Genomic DNA, 19,113 nt, shown 5'->3' on the forward strand with positions numbered 1-19,113 from the left:
ATAATCATACCAGTGCCCAAGAAGAACAGAGCAAGTGACCTCGATGATTATCACCCAGTTGTACTTACCTCTACTATGATGAGTGCTTTGAGAAGTTAGTCATGACCAGAATCCACTTCTGCCTAAACAATGATCCACTGCAACTTGCCTATCGCCACAATAGGTCTTGAAAGTATGCAACCTCACTGGCTTTCCACTTGGCCTTAGAGCACTTGGACAATAGTGATACCTATGTCAGGCTGCTGCTTGTTGATTACAGCTCAGCATTCAACACCATCATACCCTAAATACTAATCAACAAGCTTCAAAATCTGGGTCTCTGTACCTCCCTCTGCAACTGGATCCTTGACCTCCTCACCGGGAAACCACAGTCAATACATAAATAATATCTCTTCCTCACTGTCAATGAACGCTGGTGCACCTCAAGGGTGTGTGTGTAGCCCACTGATCTACTCTCTCTAAACCATGACTGAGAGGCTAAGTACAGCTCAAAGGCAATTTATAAATTTGCCGATGACACAATTGCTGTTGGTAGAATCTCTGATGGTGACAAGGTGGCATACAGGAGTGAGATCTGTCAGTTGGTTGAGTTGTGTTGCAACAATAACCTTGCACTCAAAGTCAGTAAGAACAAGGAATTGATTGTGGACTTCAGGAAGGGGGATTTGAGGGAACACACCCTGAGCGATCAGTAGTGGAAAGGATGAGCAGTTTCAAGCTCCTGGATGCCAACATTTCTGTAGATCTGTCCTGGGCCCAATATATTGCTGCAATTACTGTACAATAAAGATATGACAGAGACAATATTTCATTAGGAATATTTGGAGTATTGTGTACAGTTCTGGTCACCAAACTATAGGAAAGATGTCAATAAAATTGAGAGAGTACAGAGGAGGTTTGCTAAAATGTTGCCTGGGTTTCATCTCCTAAGTTACAGAGAAAGGTTGAACAAGTTGGGTCTTTATTCTTTGGAGCGTAGAAGGTTGAGGGGGGATTTGATAGAGGTGTTTAAAATCATGAGGGGGATTGATAGAGTTGATGTGGATAGGCTTTTTCCATTGAGAATGGAGGAGAATCAAACAAGAGGACACGAGTTGAGAGTTAAAGGGCAAAAGTTCAGGGGTAACATGAGGGGGAACTTCTTTACTCAGAAGGTGATAGCTGTGTGGAACGAGCTTCCAGCAGAAGTGGTTGAGGCAGGTTCGATGTTGTTTAAAGTTAAATTGGATAGATACATGGACAGGAAAGGAATGGAGGGTTATGGGCTGAGTGCAGGTCGGTAGGACTAGGTGATAGTAAGAGTTTGGCACGGACTAGAAGGGCCGAGATGGCCTGTTTCCGTGCTGTAATTGTTATATGGTTATATAGGAGTTTGAGGAGATTTGGTATGTCACCAAAGACTCGAGCAAGTTTCTATAGATGAACCACGGAGAGCATTCTAACTGATTGCATCGGTGTCTGGTATGAAGGGGCAACTGCACAGGATGGTAAAAAGCTGCAGAGGGCCGCAAACTCACCCAGCTCCATCGTGTGCACTAGCCTCCTCAGCATCGAGGACATCTTCAAAGAGCAATGCCTCAAAAGGGAGGCATCCATCACCCAGGACATGCCCTCTCCTCATTGCTACTACCTGGGATGAGACACAGGAGCCTGAAGACACACACTCAACATTTTAGGAACGGCTTCTTTCCCTCTGCCATCAGATTTCTGAACGGACAATGAACCAACCCACGAACAGTATATTTTTTATTGTAATTTATAGTTTTTTTTTAAAACATATTGCACTGTACTGCTGCCACAAAGCCACAAATTACATGATATACGCCAGTGATATTAAACCTGATTTTGATTCTGATTCTGAAGTCAGTGAGTCCAGAGGTAGTTCCTGAAAGTTAAAGCCCCTTGGTTGGCGCGTCCTGAAGTTGGACACCCAACGTCTGCAAGTGTTGGCCGGGGTCCGGAGGGTGAGGGCCCTACGTCTGTGACTCTGAGTGTCCAGGGCCAAGGAGTCCAGAGGCCGACTGTCCAGGGGTGGAGATCTGTCTCTGTGTGCAGTGGGAGGTGGGAAAGGGGCTTGTTTCGTTGATTTTGTCATTGTTGCTGCTTGTGTCGTTCTGCTCAACATTGTGGGGGTGTTATGCTGGCACTGGATTATATGATGACATTTACAGGCTGCCCCCAAAACTTGGTTAAGTTGTGCTGGTTCAAAGTTCAAAGTAAATTTATTATCAAAATACATAAATGTCACCATATACAATCCTGAGATTCATTTTCTTGCAGGCATTCTCAATAAATCTGTAATGAAAAAATAACCATGATAGAATCAATGAAAGACTGCACCTACTTGGGATTTCAACCAGTGTGCAAAAGACAACAAGCTGTTCAAGTACAAAAAGAAAGAAATAATAATAATAAATAAGCAATAAATATTGAGAACCTGAGATGGAAAGTCTTTGAAAATGAGTCTATAGGTTGTGGGAATATTTCAGTAATGGGGCAAGTGATGTTGAGTGAAGTTATCCCATTTGGTTCAAGAGCCTGATGGTTGAGAGTTAATAACTGTTCCTGAACCCGGTGGTGTGAGTCCTGAGGCTCCTGTACCTTCTTCCTGATGGCAGCAGTGAGAAGAGAGCATGGCCTGGGTGGTGAGGATCCCAGATGATGGAGGCTGCTTCTCTGCAACAACGCTTTGTGTAGATGTGCTCATTGGTGGGGAGGGCTTTATCCATGGTGGACTGATCCACATCCCTACTCTTTGTAGGATTTTCTGTTCGAGGGCATTGGTGTTTCCATACCAGGCTGTGATGCAGCCAGTCAATATACTCTACACCTCACATCTACAGAGGTTTGTCAAAGTTTTAGATACCATATCAAATCTTCGCAAACTCCCAAGGAAGTAGAGGCACTGTTGAGCATTCTTCATAAATGCATTCACATACAGGGCCCAGGACAGGCTGACCCTCTCCATCTCTGACCCTCTGTTGAGGACTGGTTCATAGACCTCTGGTTTTCTCCTCCTGAAGTCAATAATCAGCTTCTTGGTCTTGCTGACATTGAGTGAGAGGTCGTTGCTGTGGTATCACTCGGCCAGATTTCCAATCTCCCTCCTATATGCTGATTTGTCACCACCTTTGGTATTTATTGGGACACAGCACAGAATCGGCCCTTCTGGCCCTTTGAGGCATGCCACTCAGCAATCCCCCAATTTAATCCTAGACTAATCATGGGACAATTTACAATGACCAATTAAACTACCAACTGGTAAGTCTTTGGACTGTGGGAGGAAACCGGAACACCCGCTGGAAACCCTTGTGGTCACGGGGATAATGTACATGCTCCTTACAGGCAACTGTGGGAATTGAACCCGGATCACTGGTACTGCAAAGCGTTGTGCTAACCACTACGCTACCATGCTGTGATTTGACCTACGAAGAGGTGTCATCAGCAAACTTGAATATGGTATTGGAGTTGTGCTTAGCCACACAGTCATTAGTGTAAATCGAGTAGAGCAGGGGGCTAAGCACACAGCCTTGTGGTGCACCTGTGCTGAGGGAGACTGTGGAGGAGATGTTGTTGCCAATCCAAACTGACTGGGGTCTGCAAGTGTGGAAATCAAGGATCCAATTGCACAAGGAGGTACTGAGGCCAAGGTCTTGAAGCTTATTGATTAGTTTTGAAGGGATGATAGTATTGAATGCCGAGCTACAGTCGATAAAGAGCATTCTGAAGTCTGCATCTTTGCTGTTCAGATGTCCCAGGGTTGAGTGAAGAGCCAGTGAGAGGGCATCTGCTGTGGACCTGTTCCTCCAGTAGGCAAATTGGAGAGGATCCAAGTCACTTCTCAGACAGGAATTGATACGTTTCATCACCATCTTCTCAAAACACTTCATCCCTGTGGATGTAAATGCTACTGGATGATAATAATGGACAACAATTTTTTCGAAAGTGTTGCTTCCTCAGAATTTATTTTGTTTATGATAGACCACCTGAAGCTGAACACAGATATACTTTAAAGCTACGTGTATCATTTAGGAATTTGGAGAAACAAGAAATTGACTTCTATTGAATATAAATATTGCGCTTTGCAATAGCTCAACAAGGCAAAAAATATTTCATTGATTTTCATTTGTACTCAGTGTTTGAAGCTTCTCACTTAAATGTCCAACAATAATCAGCATTGATGGATTCCAGTTGCCCTGATACCATTTCTCCATGACCACAGTGTCCTGGTGAAACCTTTCACCATGCTTGTCATTGACAGTACCAAGACTTGCAGGGAAGGAGTCTAAATGGGAATGCAGAAAAAGAATGTTTAGTGAAATGTTGCACTTCATGGTTTTGTGTGCTTGAAGCATGTTGTCAACCAGCTGCCTGTGGTCTGGTGCTCTGTAGTTGCCAAGAAAAATGTCAACATCTTTGAATGCCTTCCATACGATTTTCCCTAGTCCCATTAGACTTCCTTCAAATAGCTTGTCATTGATGACCTGTTTGATTTGTAGGCCAGCAAAATATCTTCCTTAATCTAGGCATCAGTTATTCTGACTTGAATTATGAATTGACACAACAAATATAGGTGATTTCAAAAAAATGGTGCTCGCTATTCGTACCTCCACTTCTCCTACCGTGCATCTTGGAATCCATCAGCATGACTGCCCAGGTTACAATGGACCTTCCAGTGATGGGAATGGGGAAATTCTTCTCTATACGTCCCACCTTATCACCACCTCCTTCAAAGTTTCCTCCTCTCACCTCATGCATGCTGTATTGGAGGGGTCGTGACTGTCACATGGCATCGCTGTCCATTTACCTGGTCGAAAGACACGCCTCCTGCCAATCAAGGTTTGACCCCTCCTCGCCCATCAATGCACACCTAACCATTGGCCCCTTTAATTCACCTTGTACTTGACCTTGGGCAATTGGCCTTTGTAATCAGCTTAACCCTGCTGGCACCGAGCCATTGGCCTTCCTGTGAGTCACCTGGGCCAGACTCATCAGCCCTGCTGCACTATAAAGGAAGCCACGTGTGCTTGCTACCTCCAAGGGACCACCCTGCCGTTGGTGAGTTGTTCATTGAGTAGGGTTAGGGGTGTGGGTATTGTCCCTAATATCATAAGAGCCATGCCTGCACAGGGTCAAGGGGTGTCGGGTATCGTACTGACTTTTCCCTTGGTTGTGTGTGTGTGTGTGTGTGTGTGTGTGCGCGCAAGTGTATTTCGTTCCCACACGGTTTTATTAATTGTCCGCGTGTGCTTTATTGCTGATCCGACTACTGTGAATTGTGTGCGTGTGGCTTCCGTTGTCATTTTCCCACGTTTGCCTTCTGTAAATAAAATCCTTTACTACCAAGGCTGGGTGTCCAGAGTCCTTGTCTGTGAGACTTATCGAACCTGTTTCCTCACTTACAACACATGCTCTCTAGTTTTCGATATTTATACCCTGATAAAAAGACTGTCTATGCCCCTCAGAACATCATAAACTTATACTGCATCCAGCATGCCAGAGAAAACAATACTAGTTTGTCCAGCCTCTCCTTACAGCTCATACCAGGTAACATCCTGGTAAACTTCTGCATCCTTTCCTAAAACCTCCACATCCTTTCTCTAATGGGACAAAATACTCCAAGTATAGCTAAACCAAGGTTTTGTACAGCTGCAACATGTTTTTCTTGCCCTTATGCTCAATGCCCTGACCCTATTGGCAAGCACAAGCCATTTGCCGTCTTTATCCCATTATCTACTTCTGGGGGCACTTTCAGGGAGTTGTGGACCTGGACCCCAAGATCCCTCTGTATATCCAGTATTTGGTCTGTGATAACAGTGAATTGGAATCCCTTCAACCCTCAGTGCATTAGACCAGAAACCTCAGTGAATCCTTGTGGAAGGCTTGTTTATTGGCTGGTCACCTGTGTTCTCTGGCTGAGAGATTTTGCAGATTGCTGCCTCATTTTTCTGCAACTGTGAGATTTGTGTTGAGGAGGGAGCAATGAGAAGATCTGCAGAGCCTTGCATAACATGGGTAATTTGCATATTAACCCTTGTGGATTCACCGGCAGAGGTGTGTCTCAGCACGGTGTGAACACAAACTACACCAAGCCTATAGCTCAGCAACTGTGGTCACTGAGGGACTGTGATAGAGTACTCTGATCCTGAGAGGAGAGAGAATCATTGTCCATGGTTCCCTCGTTCTAGGTTCAGAGGACTAGAACTTGAGGCTGAAGCAGTGGATGTTTGAATCAGTGACACTGATCTCATGGCCTCACAATCTACTGTAATAGATGAGTTTGGCTCAAGGGTCAAGGAGAGGAATGGGATGTGACTGGCTCCAGTGGAACTGCCCCCCTGCATTGGCACCCGGCAAATGAGAACCTGTGTACGGTGTGGGAAAACATCAACTCCCTACCTGGAAATCTTCTCCAGAAATCTTCAGCAAAGGGCCAGGTAGACCAGGAGGACCAGGGGGACCCTGAATGAAAGGGAAGTAATCTTGTTAAACAATCAAATCAGCTTCCACGTTTTCTGCTGCTGTGTATCTCCTCATCTAGATGCTGTCTCTACAGCAGGAGCACTCTTGTTTCATGCACCGGGTGGGGAGGACAAACAGCGACACAGAAAGCCTTCACTGCTCTAACTTTCCAAACGTACATTATCGTAGGGGTTTAGTAGACTATCGGGAGTGAATTGCTGCTTACCAAGGCCTTTCAAAGTGTATTATAACTCCAGGAGGGCCAGGTAAATCACTGTCAGTGTTTACTCCCAGGCCAATAGCTTTATTAGCTTTTTCACACATCATTATTCATTGTTGAATGCTGTTTTTTTTGTTGCATTTTGAGCTAACACACAGCAGCAAATTCCTAATATGTGTAAATGTATCTGGTGAGTAAGGTTATCCTTGATCCTTGATCTCCCTAGTGGAGAGTAATGAACGACCTGCTGGAAGAATGCAATGGACAAAGTTCGCCCAGCAAATTGTGTGCTGACAGCATCCTCTATCCCTTGAGTTTCCTCAGTACAGAGGCCACAATTATCACCTGGGTTATGTTGAGCAGGTCACATAAGGTTCCTGAAAGAGGCCCACTGTTCCACGGAAGGAGGTCACCAGGCAGAAAACAGGTTAAAGAATGTGGTCGAAGCTTCCTTGAGGAAATGCAGTGATCTCTCCACTGACTCTCAGCAGTCCCCAGCCGACTACCGCTCGACGTGGAGAAGCAGCATTTGGGGTGGGACTGACAGCTTGGGGCCAGGCACGGGGAGCACACGTCACCAGCGGAAAGGGTGCGCCCCGTCACGACCACCCAGCCCCTCACGCCGGCAGACTCCCCCTGCTTGCGTGCGGAAGAGGCTGTCGATCCGACAGCGGATTCATCAGGCACCCCAGAACCCCCGGAATCTGGAGTGACATCCGATCCCGATGGACCACCAAAGGAGATACAGAAAATGTAAAGACACACACACAGAATGCTGGAGGAGGCCAGCAGGGCAGGCAACATCTGTGGAGAGGAATAAAGAGTCAACGTTTCAGGCCAAGATCCTTTATCGGGACTGGAAAGGAAGGGGGAAGAAGCCGGAATAGGAAGGTGGGGGAGGGGAAAGAGCGCAAGGTGGCAAGTGGTAAGTAACACCCAGCCTAATGGAAGATGGGTGGGTGAGATACAAATCTGGCATCTTTAATTAAAACCAGGACTACTCGACTGGTTACAGACAACAGGGAGCTCATGGTACAACTCCCTGTCATCTTTGTATTCTCAGTGGCATCAAACAGTTTCCAGTCTCTTCTTCCCTGAAAGTTGCGGGGTTTTGGATTGTACCTGCCTGCCTGCACGGTCTTCACTTCCCTCCAACCTGCCGAGAGGGCTTGTTTCTCCTTCCACTTTGACCCTACCTTTTCACTTTACAGATGATCACCTCATTCCAACACCCCGACATCAGTTGTCATCTGGAGACTGTTACACTCAGTCCCTCACCTACAGAGGGAACAGTGTGTGCAGTGACAAGGGAGCTGCTGGATCTGGAAATGATATTGTCTTCGGAAGTCACGAAAGCGTTGGAAAATCTGTGGTCGTAGTTGTTTCACTAGACGTTCATAACAAAGGTACAAAAGTAAAGCACAGTTGCAGGTCTCCAACTCAACCTGTAAGCAACTCGCTCTATTCTCAGTAAGGAGGAAGGAGAGAACATGAAAAGAACTGAAAAACTGGGTGCCATGATGGTTTAGCTGTTAGCACGACGTTATTGCATCCCGGGGCGTTACGGAGTTCAGAGTTCAACTCCGACACCGCTCTGTGGAATGGGTGGGCTTTCGCCAGGTGCTCCAGTTTTATGCCCCACAGGCCAAGGACATGCTGCAGGTTAATCGGTCAATTATCCAGTGATGAGGTTAGGGTTAATCTGGGCTGTGGGGCTGCTGGGGCAGCATGACTCGATGGGCTGGAGGGGCCTTCTCCACATTGTGTCACTAAATTAATAAACAGGCAGATAGATAGGTAAACAAATAAATAAACAGACTTTGCCCGATGGTCATTTTCATTCTGAAAACTAGCTCAGGTAGATGAGAGAGGTTCTTTTAATAAGAACAAACTGTAATACAGTTCAATGTACACCAGTGTGACACAGGCTTACAGATTTCCTTGCAGTACAAAAACTACAGAAGCAGCTCTCTGATTCACTGAACATTACAGACAAACAGGTGATTATACAAACATATCAGGACGAATAAGGAAAGCTAACCTACAATGAAAATGACAATTTAGACCGTAATCCAACAGAGCCCAATAGGGAATTGAAACATTATCGGGTGCTGTATATTCAAATGAAGTGCAGATATTACGTGTATAAAACTGTGCTTGATCTCCAGCCCAGCTGGAGGGACACATGGTCTCAGTGGAACGAAGTTCAATACTTACTGGTGGTCCTTGAATGCCTTTTCTTCCTGGGCTTCCTGTAAATCCTTTAAGTCCCTGGGAACAAATGGTAAAGCTGTTCAGTTTTAATTGTGTTTTGAACTGTCTGTACTTCTCTCTGAAATAGTAAAGCAGCCAGCATAATCACAGACCCCACCCACCCCAGACTTATTCTCTCTTCTCCCCGCTTCCAGGGGGCAGAGGATAGATACACAAGCCCGTAAGCACATGCTCCCGAGCTCAAAGACGGCTTCTACCCTGCTATGACGTCAATTAAATAGTCCCCTAGTATGGCAAGTTGGACGCTTGACCTCACAATCTACCTCGTTATGATCTTGCACCTTATTGCTTACTTATGGCTGCACTTTCTCTGTAGCTGTTACACTTCATTCTGCATTCTGTTGCTGTGTTACCGTGTTCTACCTCAACGCACTGTGTAACGATCTGAACAGTTTGCAAGACATTGATGAACCGATTCCAACTCCATCATCCCGCCAAATGTTGAGCTGATAATCGCTGATAGTAAGTAGGTAAATCTAAAGTCACTGTCACATTGTGGCGACGTAGCACTGAATGGGAAACCCTGAGCAAATGCTACAGGCGGGAAACTTTCACCGCGGAGACTTCGACATGATTAACGACTTTTGCCAGTCTGGGTTGTACCTGATTTAAGTAGAACCCTGGTGACCATTTAGCACAAAGCACATTCTAATTCATTACCCACATAACGTCCAGCTAAATCGAACGGGGGAGGGGGAGGGGAGAACCTGTCTGTGGATCAGTTGCAGTATACACCCGACAGGAAAGGGTTTTCACTCTGTACACAGCTAAAGTCAATGAAATGGATCTTCACTATTGGAATGACTCTCTGCACTAATACACTCTGAACTGGGGGCAAAACACTTACCACAAGTGCAAAACTATAGGAGTGACTTGTGCATCAATACACTCATTGTACTGGGGGCAAACCACTTACCTTAAGTCCAAGGCGACCCTGTAGGAGAGAACAAAACAGTAAACTTGATTTCCATGGCACAAACTAATGTGAATCGACACATTGAATTTACAATGCCACCCTCCCAAAAAGAGCAGCTGAAAAAAGAACTAAGTTGATTACAAATTATGGCCAGGTAAAAATAGTTTTCTATTAATGTTGTTCAACACCCTTTGAACCTTCTCCTTCAAATCTACTGACTCAGAGACATACAGCAACTAAATCTTCAACCCATTGAATCTGCATCAGCCATCAGACGCCAATCTATGCTAAATACGGAGTATTCTCCACACATTCTCATCTGCTCAGCCCACGTTCTACCCCTCAAACACACACAAGGGGCAATTATCCACCAACCGGCACGACTTTGGAATGAGGGAGGTAACTGTTGCACCCAGAGGAAACCCTTGTGGCCACAGGAAGAACACGCACCTGAGCTCAGGATCAGATGCTAGATCACTGGAGCTCTGAGCAAATGGCTTCACCCACTGAGTTACTGAGCCATCTCTCGGGATAAGGGCTAGCTGGAGCTTCACCTGATGGCTCGGGGCATAACTAGAAGGCCTGAGTTATAGGGAGAAGTTATCCAGGCTAGGTTTTTAATTCCTGAATGTGGGAGAATGAGGGGCAACCCTATAGAAGTGTTTCAAACCGTGAGAGACATGATATTAGAATTTTCTCCAGAGTCCAAAGCTAGGGGGCATAGGTTTAGTGAGGGGGGCAGGGGGAGATTTAAAAGGGACCTGAGAGGCAAGATTTTCACACGGACGATGGCGGTTACATGGAACGAGCTGCCAAAAGAAACAGCTGAGCCAGGTATCACTTAGGATGCACCTGGATAGGTACATGCAGGGGCGAGTCTTGGAGAGATATGGACTGACCGTAGGAAACTGGGATTATCTGGGTGGGCACTGTGGAAGTCAGAGTCAGAATCAAGCTTATTATCACCGGCATGTGTCGTGAAATTTGTTAACTTAGCAGCAGCAGTTCAAAGCAATACATAATATAGAAGAAAAAAATAAAATAATAATAATAAATAAATAAATAGATCAATTACAGTATACGTATATTGAATAGATTAAAAATTGTGCAAAAAACAGAAATAATATACATTAAAAAAGTGAGGTAGTGTTCACGGGATCAATGTCCATTTAGGAATCTGATGGCAGAAGGGAAGAAGCTGTTCCTGAATCACTGAGTGTGTGCCTTCAGGCTTCTGTATCTCCTACCTGATGGTAACAGTGAGAAAAGGACATGCCCTGGGTGCTGGAGGTCCTTAATAATGGACGCTGCCTTTCTGAGACACCACTCCCTCAAGATGTCCTGGGTACTTTGTAGGCTAGTACCCAAGATGGAGCCGACTAAATTTACGACCCTCTGCAGCTTCTTTTAGTCCTGTGCAGTAGCACCCCTCCCCCACCATACCAGACAGTGATGCAGCCGGTCAAAATGCTCTCCACAGTACAACTATAGAAGCTTTTGAGTGTATTTGTTCACATACTAAATCTCTTCAAACTCCTAATGAAGCATAGTCACTGTATTGCCTTCATTATAACTGCATTGATATGTTGGGACCAGGTTAGATCCTCAGAGATCTTGACACACAGGAACTTGAAGCTGTTCACTCTCTCCACTCCTGATCCCTCTATGAGGATTGGTATGTAAGTGTGCACTGGCTGGAGCAGAGGGCCTGTATCTGTGCTGTATTGCTCTCTGACTTTATTGACTAAGGATGTCAGGTGTATCTCCTCCATTCCCCTGTTGTTCAGGTACCGGACAGGCACCAGAACTGGGATCTTGTTCTGGGCAGCGTATGTACCAGATAAACAACACACAACCACATTTTCTGCAACATTTGAACTTTGGACAAATGATCTGGGTAATGATTAAAATATGTGAACCACTTAAAGCTTTAACAGAGCATAGCATTAATTAATGTGCACAACCTACCAGAACTCCTGGCAACCCTTTCCTTCCTTCATCACCAGGGTGACCATCATCTCCCTGTCAACACAAATAATGCCACTTTGATTTACTATACAATGCCAAATAGATAACATTTATCCAAGCATATCTTAAATTAAATACATCTGACACTCAATAATATCAAACCATCTGGTCTTCCCTGAGAATAACAGATTTAAAGACTTAAAACTATTACATGATTCAAAATATTTAAAAATTAAAATATAATAAAATCAATTAAATATTTAGGAAAATAATCAAAAGTCTAAATAATTAAGCTTAAATAATTAAAAGCCCAAAAAGTAATTTACTCCCTGTGGCCACTTCATTAGGTACACCTGCTTGTTAATGCAAATATCTGATCAGCCAGTCATGTGGACACCCAACCTACGTCCAGTCAGATTCACACTGCGATGTTGGCTGTCCCAGGATAATCGGAGTCCACAATGGAGGTAAGGGGCGGAGGTAGGGTAGGAGTAGGAGTTGGAAGCATGGAGCAGGGAGCAGGGAGCAGGAGTAGAGGAGGAGGAGGAGGTAGGGTAGGGATAGGGATAGGGATAGGGGTTGAAAGGCAGTTAGTTCCCTTTGATTGATATGCCCCACCGCCGTGGCTTGAAGCCGCCCTCTGCTGGCCGAGTAGTGGAATTACAGTTCCAACTCTTCCACTACGGAACAAAACCATGTTAGCAAGTAACAGCAGATGGAAAAAATACATCCAAATTTCAGCTTAAAATATTACAGTTAGTAACTAAAACAGAAGTAAATGAAGATTGCGATAAACTTTTCAGGTGCTGGCTACAGTTCAGCACATCGCAGAAACCATTCTCCCCTCAGTGGACTCTGCCTATACTCCTTGCTGCAGTAGCAGGGCAGCAGCCAGCAGAATCAGAGACACCCCCAGCTTGGACATTCTCTTCTCTCCTCTCTTGCATCAGGCCAAAGATACGAAAAGCCTGAAAGCAAGGCTCAAGGACAGCTTCTATCCCACTGTTATCAGACACTTGAACAGACCTCATAATGATAAGATAACCTTATAATAATAATATTAACCTTATAATCCACCTGGTGGTGATTTTACACTTTATTGTTCACCTGCACAGCACTTTCTCTGTAGTTTTTACACTTTATTGTACACCTATCATTACCTTGCCTCAATACACCATGTAATGATTGAATCTGTGTGAACAGTATGCGAGAATATGTAAAAATAAACTAATTCTAATTCCACCTAAATTAAAAAGAGAAAATGAAGGAAATACTGAAAATTCCCCACCTCACCCCCACACTGACCTGTCAGTCTGTCACCCCTGTACTGTTACAGTGAGGTCCACCACAAACCTGAGGGACAACACTTCATCTACTGTCTGGGCAGGATGCATCCTTCTTGACAATATTGAATCCTACAATTTCAGGTACCCTGATTTCTCCATCTGCATCAGAGGACTATCTATGATATTGGTTCACCTTGTTTGTATTCTGCATCTCCTCTTCCCCACTCAGCTTTTACCCTCTCTAGGAGTGGAGGCTGTGCCCAGACTAACCTGTCTGGCTGTCTGTCTACTCTGGGAGTGGACAATGTGCCCAGACTAACCTGTCTGGCTGTCTGTCTACTCTGGGAGTGGAGGCTGTGCCCAGACTAACCTGTCTGGCTGTCTGTCTGCTCTGGGAGTGGACAATGTGCCCAGACTAACCTGTCTGGCTGTCTGTCTGCTCTGGGAGTGGACAATGTGCCCAGATTAACCTGTCTGGCTGCCTGTCTGCTCTGGGAGTGGACAATGTGCCCAGACTAACCTGTCTGGCTGTCTGTCTGCTCTGGGAGTGGAGGCTGTGCCCAGATTAACCTGTCTGGCTGTCTGTCTGCTCTGGGAGTGGACAATGTGCCCAGACTAACCTGTCTGGCTGTCTGTCTGCTCTGGGTTTCTCAACACTTCTGTTATTTTATCTGTGCTCCTTTGCACACAGACACACCTCTTTCACTGCTCCCACTCACTCATTGACAAGATCACCGTGTTTATCACTTAGTCTCATGGTCAACCCAGTGTTAAAAGGGAAGACAATACCCGGAAGCAGAATGAAATGCTACTGTTACAGAGAAAGGGCAATGCAGGCAAACAATAAGGTACAAGGTCATCAAGGGGTAGATTGTGAGGTCAAGAGTTCATTCAGATTGTGAGAGGGCTTAGCAGTGGATGCTAAGAGAATAATTTCCACTAAAGGACATTAAGAATTGGAGGCTGAGTTTCAGAATAAGAGGTTGACACATTTCAAAGAAGAGGTATTTATTTTCTGAGGCAGCTGTTCATCATCAGCACCCTCGTCTCCAGAGAAGTGGGGATGAGGTCAGGAGCAGATCAGTCATGATTGAACTACCCATAATGCCATTCTCATGACAGGTAAAAGGAAACTTGCCATCACCCTTGCAGACTTCAAAACTTCCTCACAATCTGAGACATCACATGCAATAAACTATGTTGTTCTAATATATTCTTCTTCTTAGTTATACATGAGCTTCTAACATATGTGCCTGTACTCTCAGTTGTAGAGGTCTGACCTAAGCACAGTATTCAGCTCAGGGAAAAGATGGTAGCGTGATGGAATCATGGTTGACAAGAGAGCTGGAACTTTCAGTCAAGAGGAAGAGAGACGTGTAGAACATAGAACAGTACAGTACGGGAACAGGCCATTCAGTCCACAATGTTGTACTGAACCAGCTAAAAAGCAAATCAAAAACATCCAAACACCAATTCCTTCTACCTACACAATGTCCATATCCCTCCATCTTCCTTACATCCATGTGCCTATCCAAACATCTCATAAAAGTCTCTAATGTATTTGCCTCCACCACCAGACCAGGCAGCACATTCCAGGCATCCACCACTCTCTGAGTAAAAATCTTGCCACTCTCCCCGACAACCCCTTGAACCTACCCCATCTCACCTTCAATGCATGCCCTCTGGTATTGGATATAGCAATCCTGGAAACAAATACTCCCCGGTCCACTCTATCTGTGTGCCTCTCATAATCTCATAAACCTCTATCAGATCTCCCCTCAGCCTCTGGTGCTCCAGAGAAAACAACCTAAGTTTATTCAGCCTCTCGTGATAGCACATGCCCTCTGAACCAGACAGCATCCCACTAAACCTCTTCTGCACACTCTCCAAAGCCTCAATACCCTTCCTATAGTTGGGCGATCAGAACTGTACGCAATACTCCAGATGTGGCCTAACCAGAGCTTTATTACGTTGCAACATAATCTCCTGACTTTTGAACCCAATTCCTCGACTAATAAAGATAAGCATTCCATGAGCCTTCTTAACCACCTTATCAAACTATGTAGCCAATTTCATGGAGCTATGAACTTGGATCCTAAGATCTCTCCGCTCAGCAACACTGTTAAGGATCTTGCCCTTAGCAGTGTACTATCTCCTTGCATTTGCCCCACTGAGGTGCAACATCTCACATTTATCTGAGTTAAACTCCATCTGCCATTTCTCTGCCCATGTTTGCAACTAATTTATATCGAGCTGTATTCTTTGTCAGTCTTCTATACTATCCACAACTCCACCAATCTTGGTGTCATCCACATATTTACCAACCCACCCATCGATATTTTCATCCTGGACACTTATATACATCACAGACAGCAGAGGTCCCAGTACAGATCCCTGTAGAAACCACTAATTACAGACCTCCAGTTTGAATAAGTCCCTTCAACCACTACCCTCTGTCTTCTACGCGCAAGACTGTTCTGAATCTAAATATCTAATTTGCATCTTAATCTTCTAGATTAGCCTCCCGTGATGTTTAGGAAGCAATAGGCAAACAGGGCTCTTGAGAGTTATCACGTAGCTGGCGAGGACCTTAAGAAAGGGTTTAGGAGGGTTTAAAGGGCTTGGTGGATAAGCATTCTACACATACGGGAAGAATATGAGGATGACCAGAGTGAGGGTAGGAGCGCTCAGGGAAAAAGGGGATAACATGCCCGGAGTCGGAGAAGGTAGGGAAAGTCCTTAACAAGTACTTTGCTTCAGTATTCACCAGGGAGAGGGACCTTGATGAATGTGAGTTCAGTATAGAACAGAGTAATAGGCTGGAACATGTTAAGGTTAAGGAAGAGACTGTGTTGGAGTTTCTGAAACAATAATAGGATAAATCAGTCACCAGACTGGTTGGAATATACTCCTGGTGACAATGGGAAATGAGCGAAGAGATTGCTGGGGAGTTGAAGATGATCTTTGTATCCTCACTGGCCACAGGACTGGAGGACCTGAGGTTTGAGGAATGGCAAATATTGCACTTTTGTTCAAGAAAGTTAGTAAAGATGATTCTCGGAATTATAAATAAAGGCATCTTGCGAGACCATGGATCTGCGCCTGGAAAGTCTTCTTTCTCCAGGGTGCAAGCCTGGGCAAGGTTGCATGGAAGACCGGCAGTTGCCCATGCTGCAAGTCTCCGCTCTCCACGCCACCGATGTTGTCCAAGGGAAGGGCATTAGGACCCATACAGCTTGGCACCAGTGTCATCGCAGAGCAATGTGTGACGAAGTGCCTTGCTCAAGGACACAACACGTTCCCTCGGCTGGGACTCGAACTCACGACCTTCAGGTCGCTAGTCCAATGTCTTAATCACTTGGCCACGTGCCCACACCTTAGGAATTATAGACCAGTAAGTCTAATGTCAGTTAGACAAATTATTGGAGAGGATTCTTAGGGATGGGGAATTATCAGTATTTGGAGAAGCATAGTCCTTTTAGAGATAGTCAGCATGATTTTATGAGGGACAAGTCATGCCTCATGAGCCTGATTGACTTCATTGAAGAGGTGACAAAACAAATTGATAACAGTAGAGTGGTGGATGTGGTGTATCTAGATTTTAGTAAGGTGTTTGACAAGGTTCCCATGGAAACCTTATCTAGAAAGCTATGAGTCATGGGATCAATGGAAACTTGGCAGCATGAATGCGGAATTGGCAAGCCCACAAACAGCAGAAGGTGGTAATAGATGGATCATATTCTACCTGAAGGTCGGTGTCTAGTGGTACTCTGCAGACACTGCTGCTCTTTGCGATTTTAATAAGTGACTTCGGTGGGAAGTGGAATGGCTTGCGGATGATATGACGGTGACGTTGTGGATAGTGTAGAAGGCCATTGTGGGTTAGAATAGGATATTGACAGTATTTAGAGCTGGGCTGAGAATTGGGAGATGGACTTCTATTAGCAAAGTGTGAAGTGACACCCTTTGGAAGCATAAACTTGAAGGCAGAGTACGAGGTTAATGTACAGAGTACAGGATTCTTGGCAGTGTGGAGGAACAGAGGGATCTTGGGGTCCACACCCATAGATCCCGCAAGGCCGCAGTGCAAGTTGATGGGGTGATTAAAAAGGTGTATGGTGTGTTGCCCTTTGTTATTCAGGGTATTGGGTTCAAGAGCAATGAGGTAATGTTACAGCTCTCAAAAGCTCTGGTTAGTCTGTACTTGGAATATTGTGTTCAGTTCTGGTCATCAGAGGAAGGATGTGGAAGTTTTAGAGAGGGTGCAGAGGAGATTTACCCAGGATATGTCTCATGAGGATAGTTTGAGTGAGCTAGGGCTTTTCTCTTTGGAGTTGAGGAGGATGAGAGGCAACTTGATCGAGGTGAATAAGATTTTAAGAGGCACAGATCAAGTGGATAGCCAGTGCCTTTTTACCAGCATGGCAATGGGTAATACCAGAGGACATCCTAAGGTAAGTGGAGGAAGGTTCAGGGGGATTAGGGGGTGATGTTAGGGGTAGATTTATAACCCAGATAGTGATAAGTGTCTGGAATCACTGCTGTGGATGGTGATTCAGGCTGATACTTTAGGGATATTTAAGTGACTTTTAGACACATGGATGAAAAATAAATGGAGATTTATGAACTGTGTAGGAGGGAAGGGTTAGATTGACTGTGGAGTAGGTTAAAAAAAATTGACACAATGTCATGGGCCAAAGATCTTGTACTGCACTCTGCCGTTCTATGGTCTATGTAACGTAAAGGTTTTTACTCTTCACGTATGTGAAGGATGTACGAAATAGGGTCAATTCGATTCAATTTTAATACTCAAGCAGAGGTGAACTTAACGGCAGCAAGACATTTTGTGCTGTGATACTCAAACCTTTATCTAACCACTAACATATCATTTGCCTTATTAATTGCTTGCCAAACCTACACAATAACTTGCAGTAATCTGTGTAAAAGGATACCCAGGTCCCTCTGAACACCAACTCCTTTCAACCTCTCATCATTAAAACATATTCTGCCTTTATGTTGGCCAAAGTGAATGACCTCACACGTTTGCACATTATATTCCATCTGCCGACCCACCCCCTTACTTACCTTGTCTATATCCCCCGAAAGTTCTCTGCATCATCCAACAGTCCACATTGCCTCTCAGCTTACGTCAGCACCTAAAACAGTTCCTGCTTCTCTTGTCTCAGGTACAGCCTGATATGAAACGTGAAAGATACAGAAGCCTGAAGTTCTACACCAGCAGGTTCGAGACAGCTTCCTCCTCCAACCAATTCGTTCTTGAACCAACTGGTAAAGCCCCCCATCACTGCAGTTTAGTAACACAATAACATCTCCGATTTTCTTTTGCTGTAGAACGGACTTTTTTTGTTCTAATTCAGTTCAATTCAAGTTTAATTTTCATTCAACTACATGAATAGAAATGAATACAGCCAAACGAGACAGCATTACTCCGAGGTCAAGGGGCAAAACACAGTCACACACGGCACAAATCACGCACGGCATGTCTTCGATAGAAAGATACGGCCATTCAATAAAAGAGTCCAAACTCAAGCCATATACAACACTGCTGAAGTCTGCAGACCACCATAGAGCTTGTCTTCTGCCAAGTGAACACTAGAGGGCAGCACTGACTGCAGCCTAGACGCCACATTCTTCCTCGCAAAAATTGTGTACAGTTCATGCTTAATTTATGTCTTTCTACTGCTTATCTGATGCTCTGTGCCAGTGAGGCTGCTGTAAGATTTTTCATGGCACCTGTGCATACAAGTACGTGTGCATATGACAATAAACTCAGCTTTGACTTTGACCTGCCAAATATTTCCAGAATTTTCTGTTTTTAATTTTTGGATCTCATGTTACAGACTTTTAGTGCAATAGTCTAAATTAGCACAACCTCAGCACATTTTTACAACATTCATTAAAATGCACCAACCACCAAAACTGAGAGGTTGGCCACAGATCAGCCAAAGAGGGATTACTGCTTCATA

At 44.7% G+C, this 19,113-nt stretch overlaps 1 protein-coding gene across 1 annotated transcript in view; it reads right to left on the reverse strand.

Moving 5' to 3' along the window:
- The window catches only part of LOC134359714 (collagen alpha-1(XI) chain-like), a 125,369-nt gene that overhangs the window by 25,935 nt on the left and 80,321 nt on the right, over positions 1-19,113 (reverse strand). Inside the window, exons 24-27 of the mRNA XM_063073232.1 lie at positions 11,841-11,894; positions 9,873-9,890; positions 8,900-8,953; positions 6,400-6,462 (exon numbers count right to left, since the gene is read on the reverse strand). Of these exons, the coding sequence (XP_062929302.1) occupies positions 6,400-6,462; positions 8,900-8,953; positions 9,873-9,890; positions 11,841-11,894 (189 nt within the window). The remainder of the gene's footprint in view (positions 1-6,399; positions 6,463-8,899; positions 8,954-9,872; positions 9,891-11,840; positions 11,895-19,113) is intronic.

The sequence above is a fragment of the Mobula hypostoma genome, chromosome 21 (assembly GCF_963921235.1).
Source record: "Mobula hypostoma chromosome 21, sMobHyp1.1, whole genome shotgun sequence".
In the NCBI taxonomy this organism is placed as follows: domain Eukaryota; kingdom Metazoa; phylum Chordata; class Chondrichthyes; order Myliobatiformes; family Myliobatidae; genus Mobula; species Mobula hypostoma.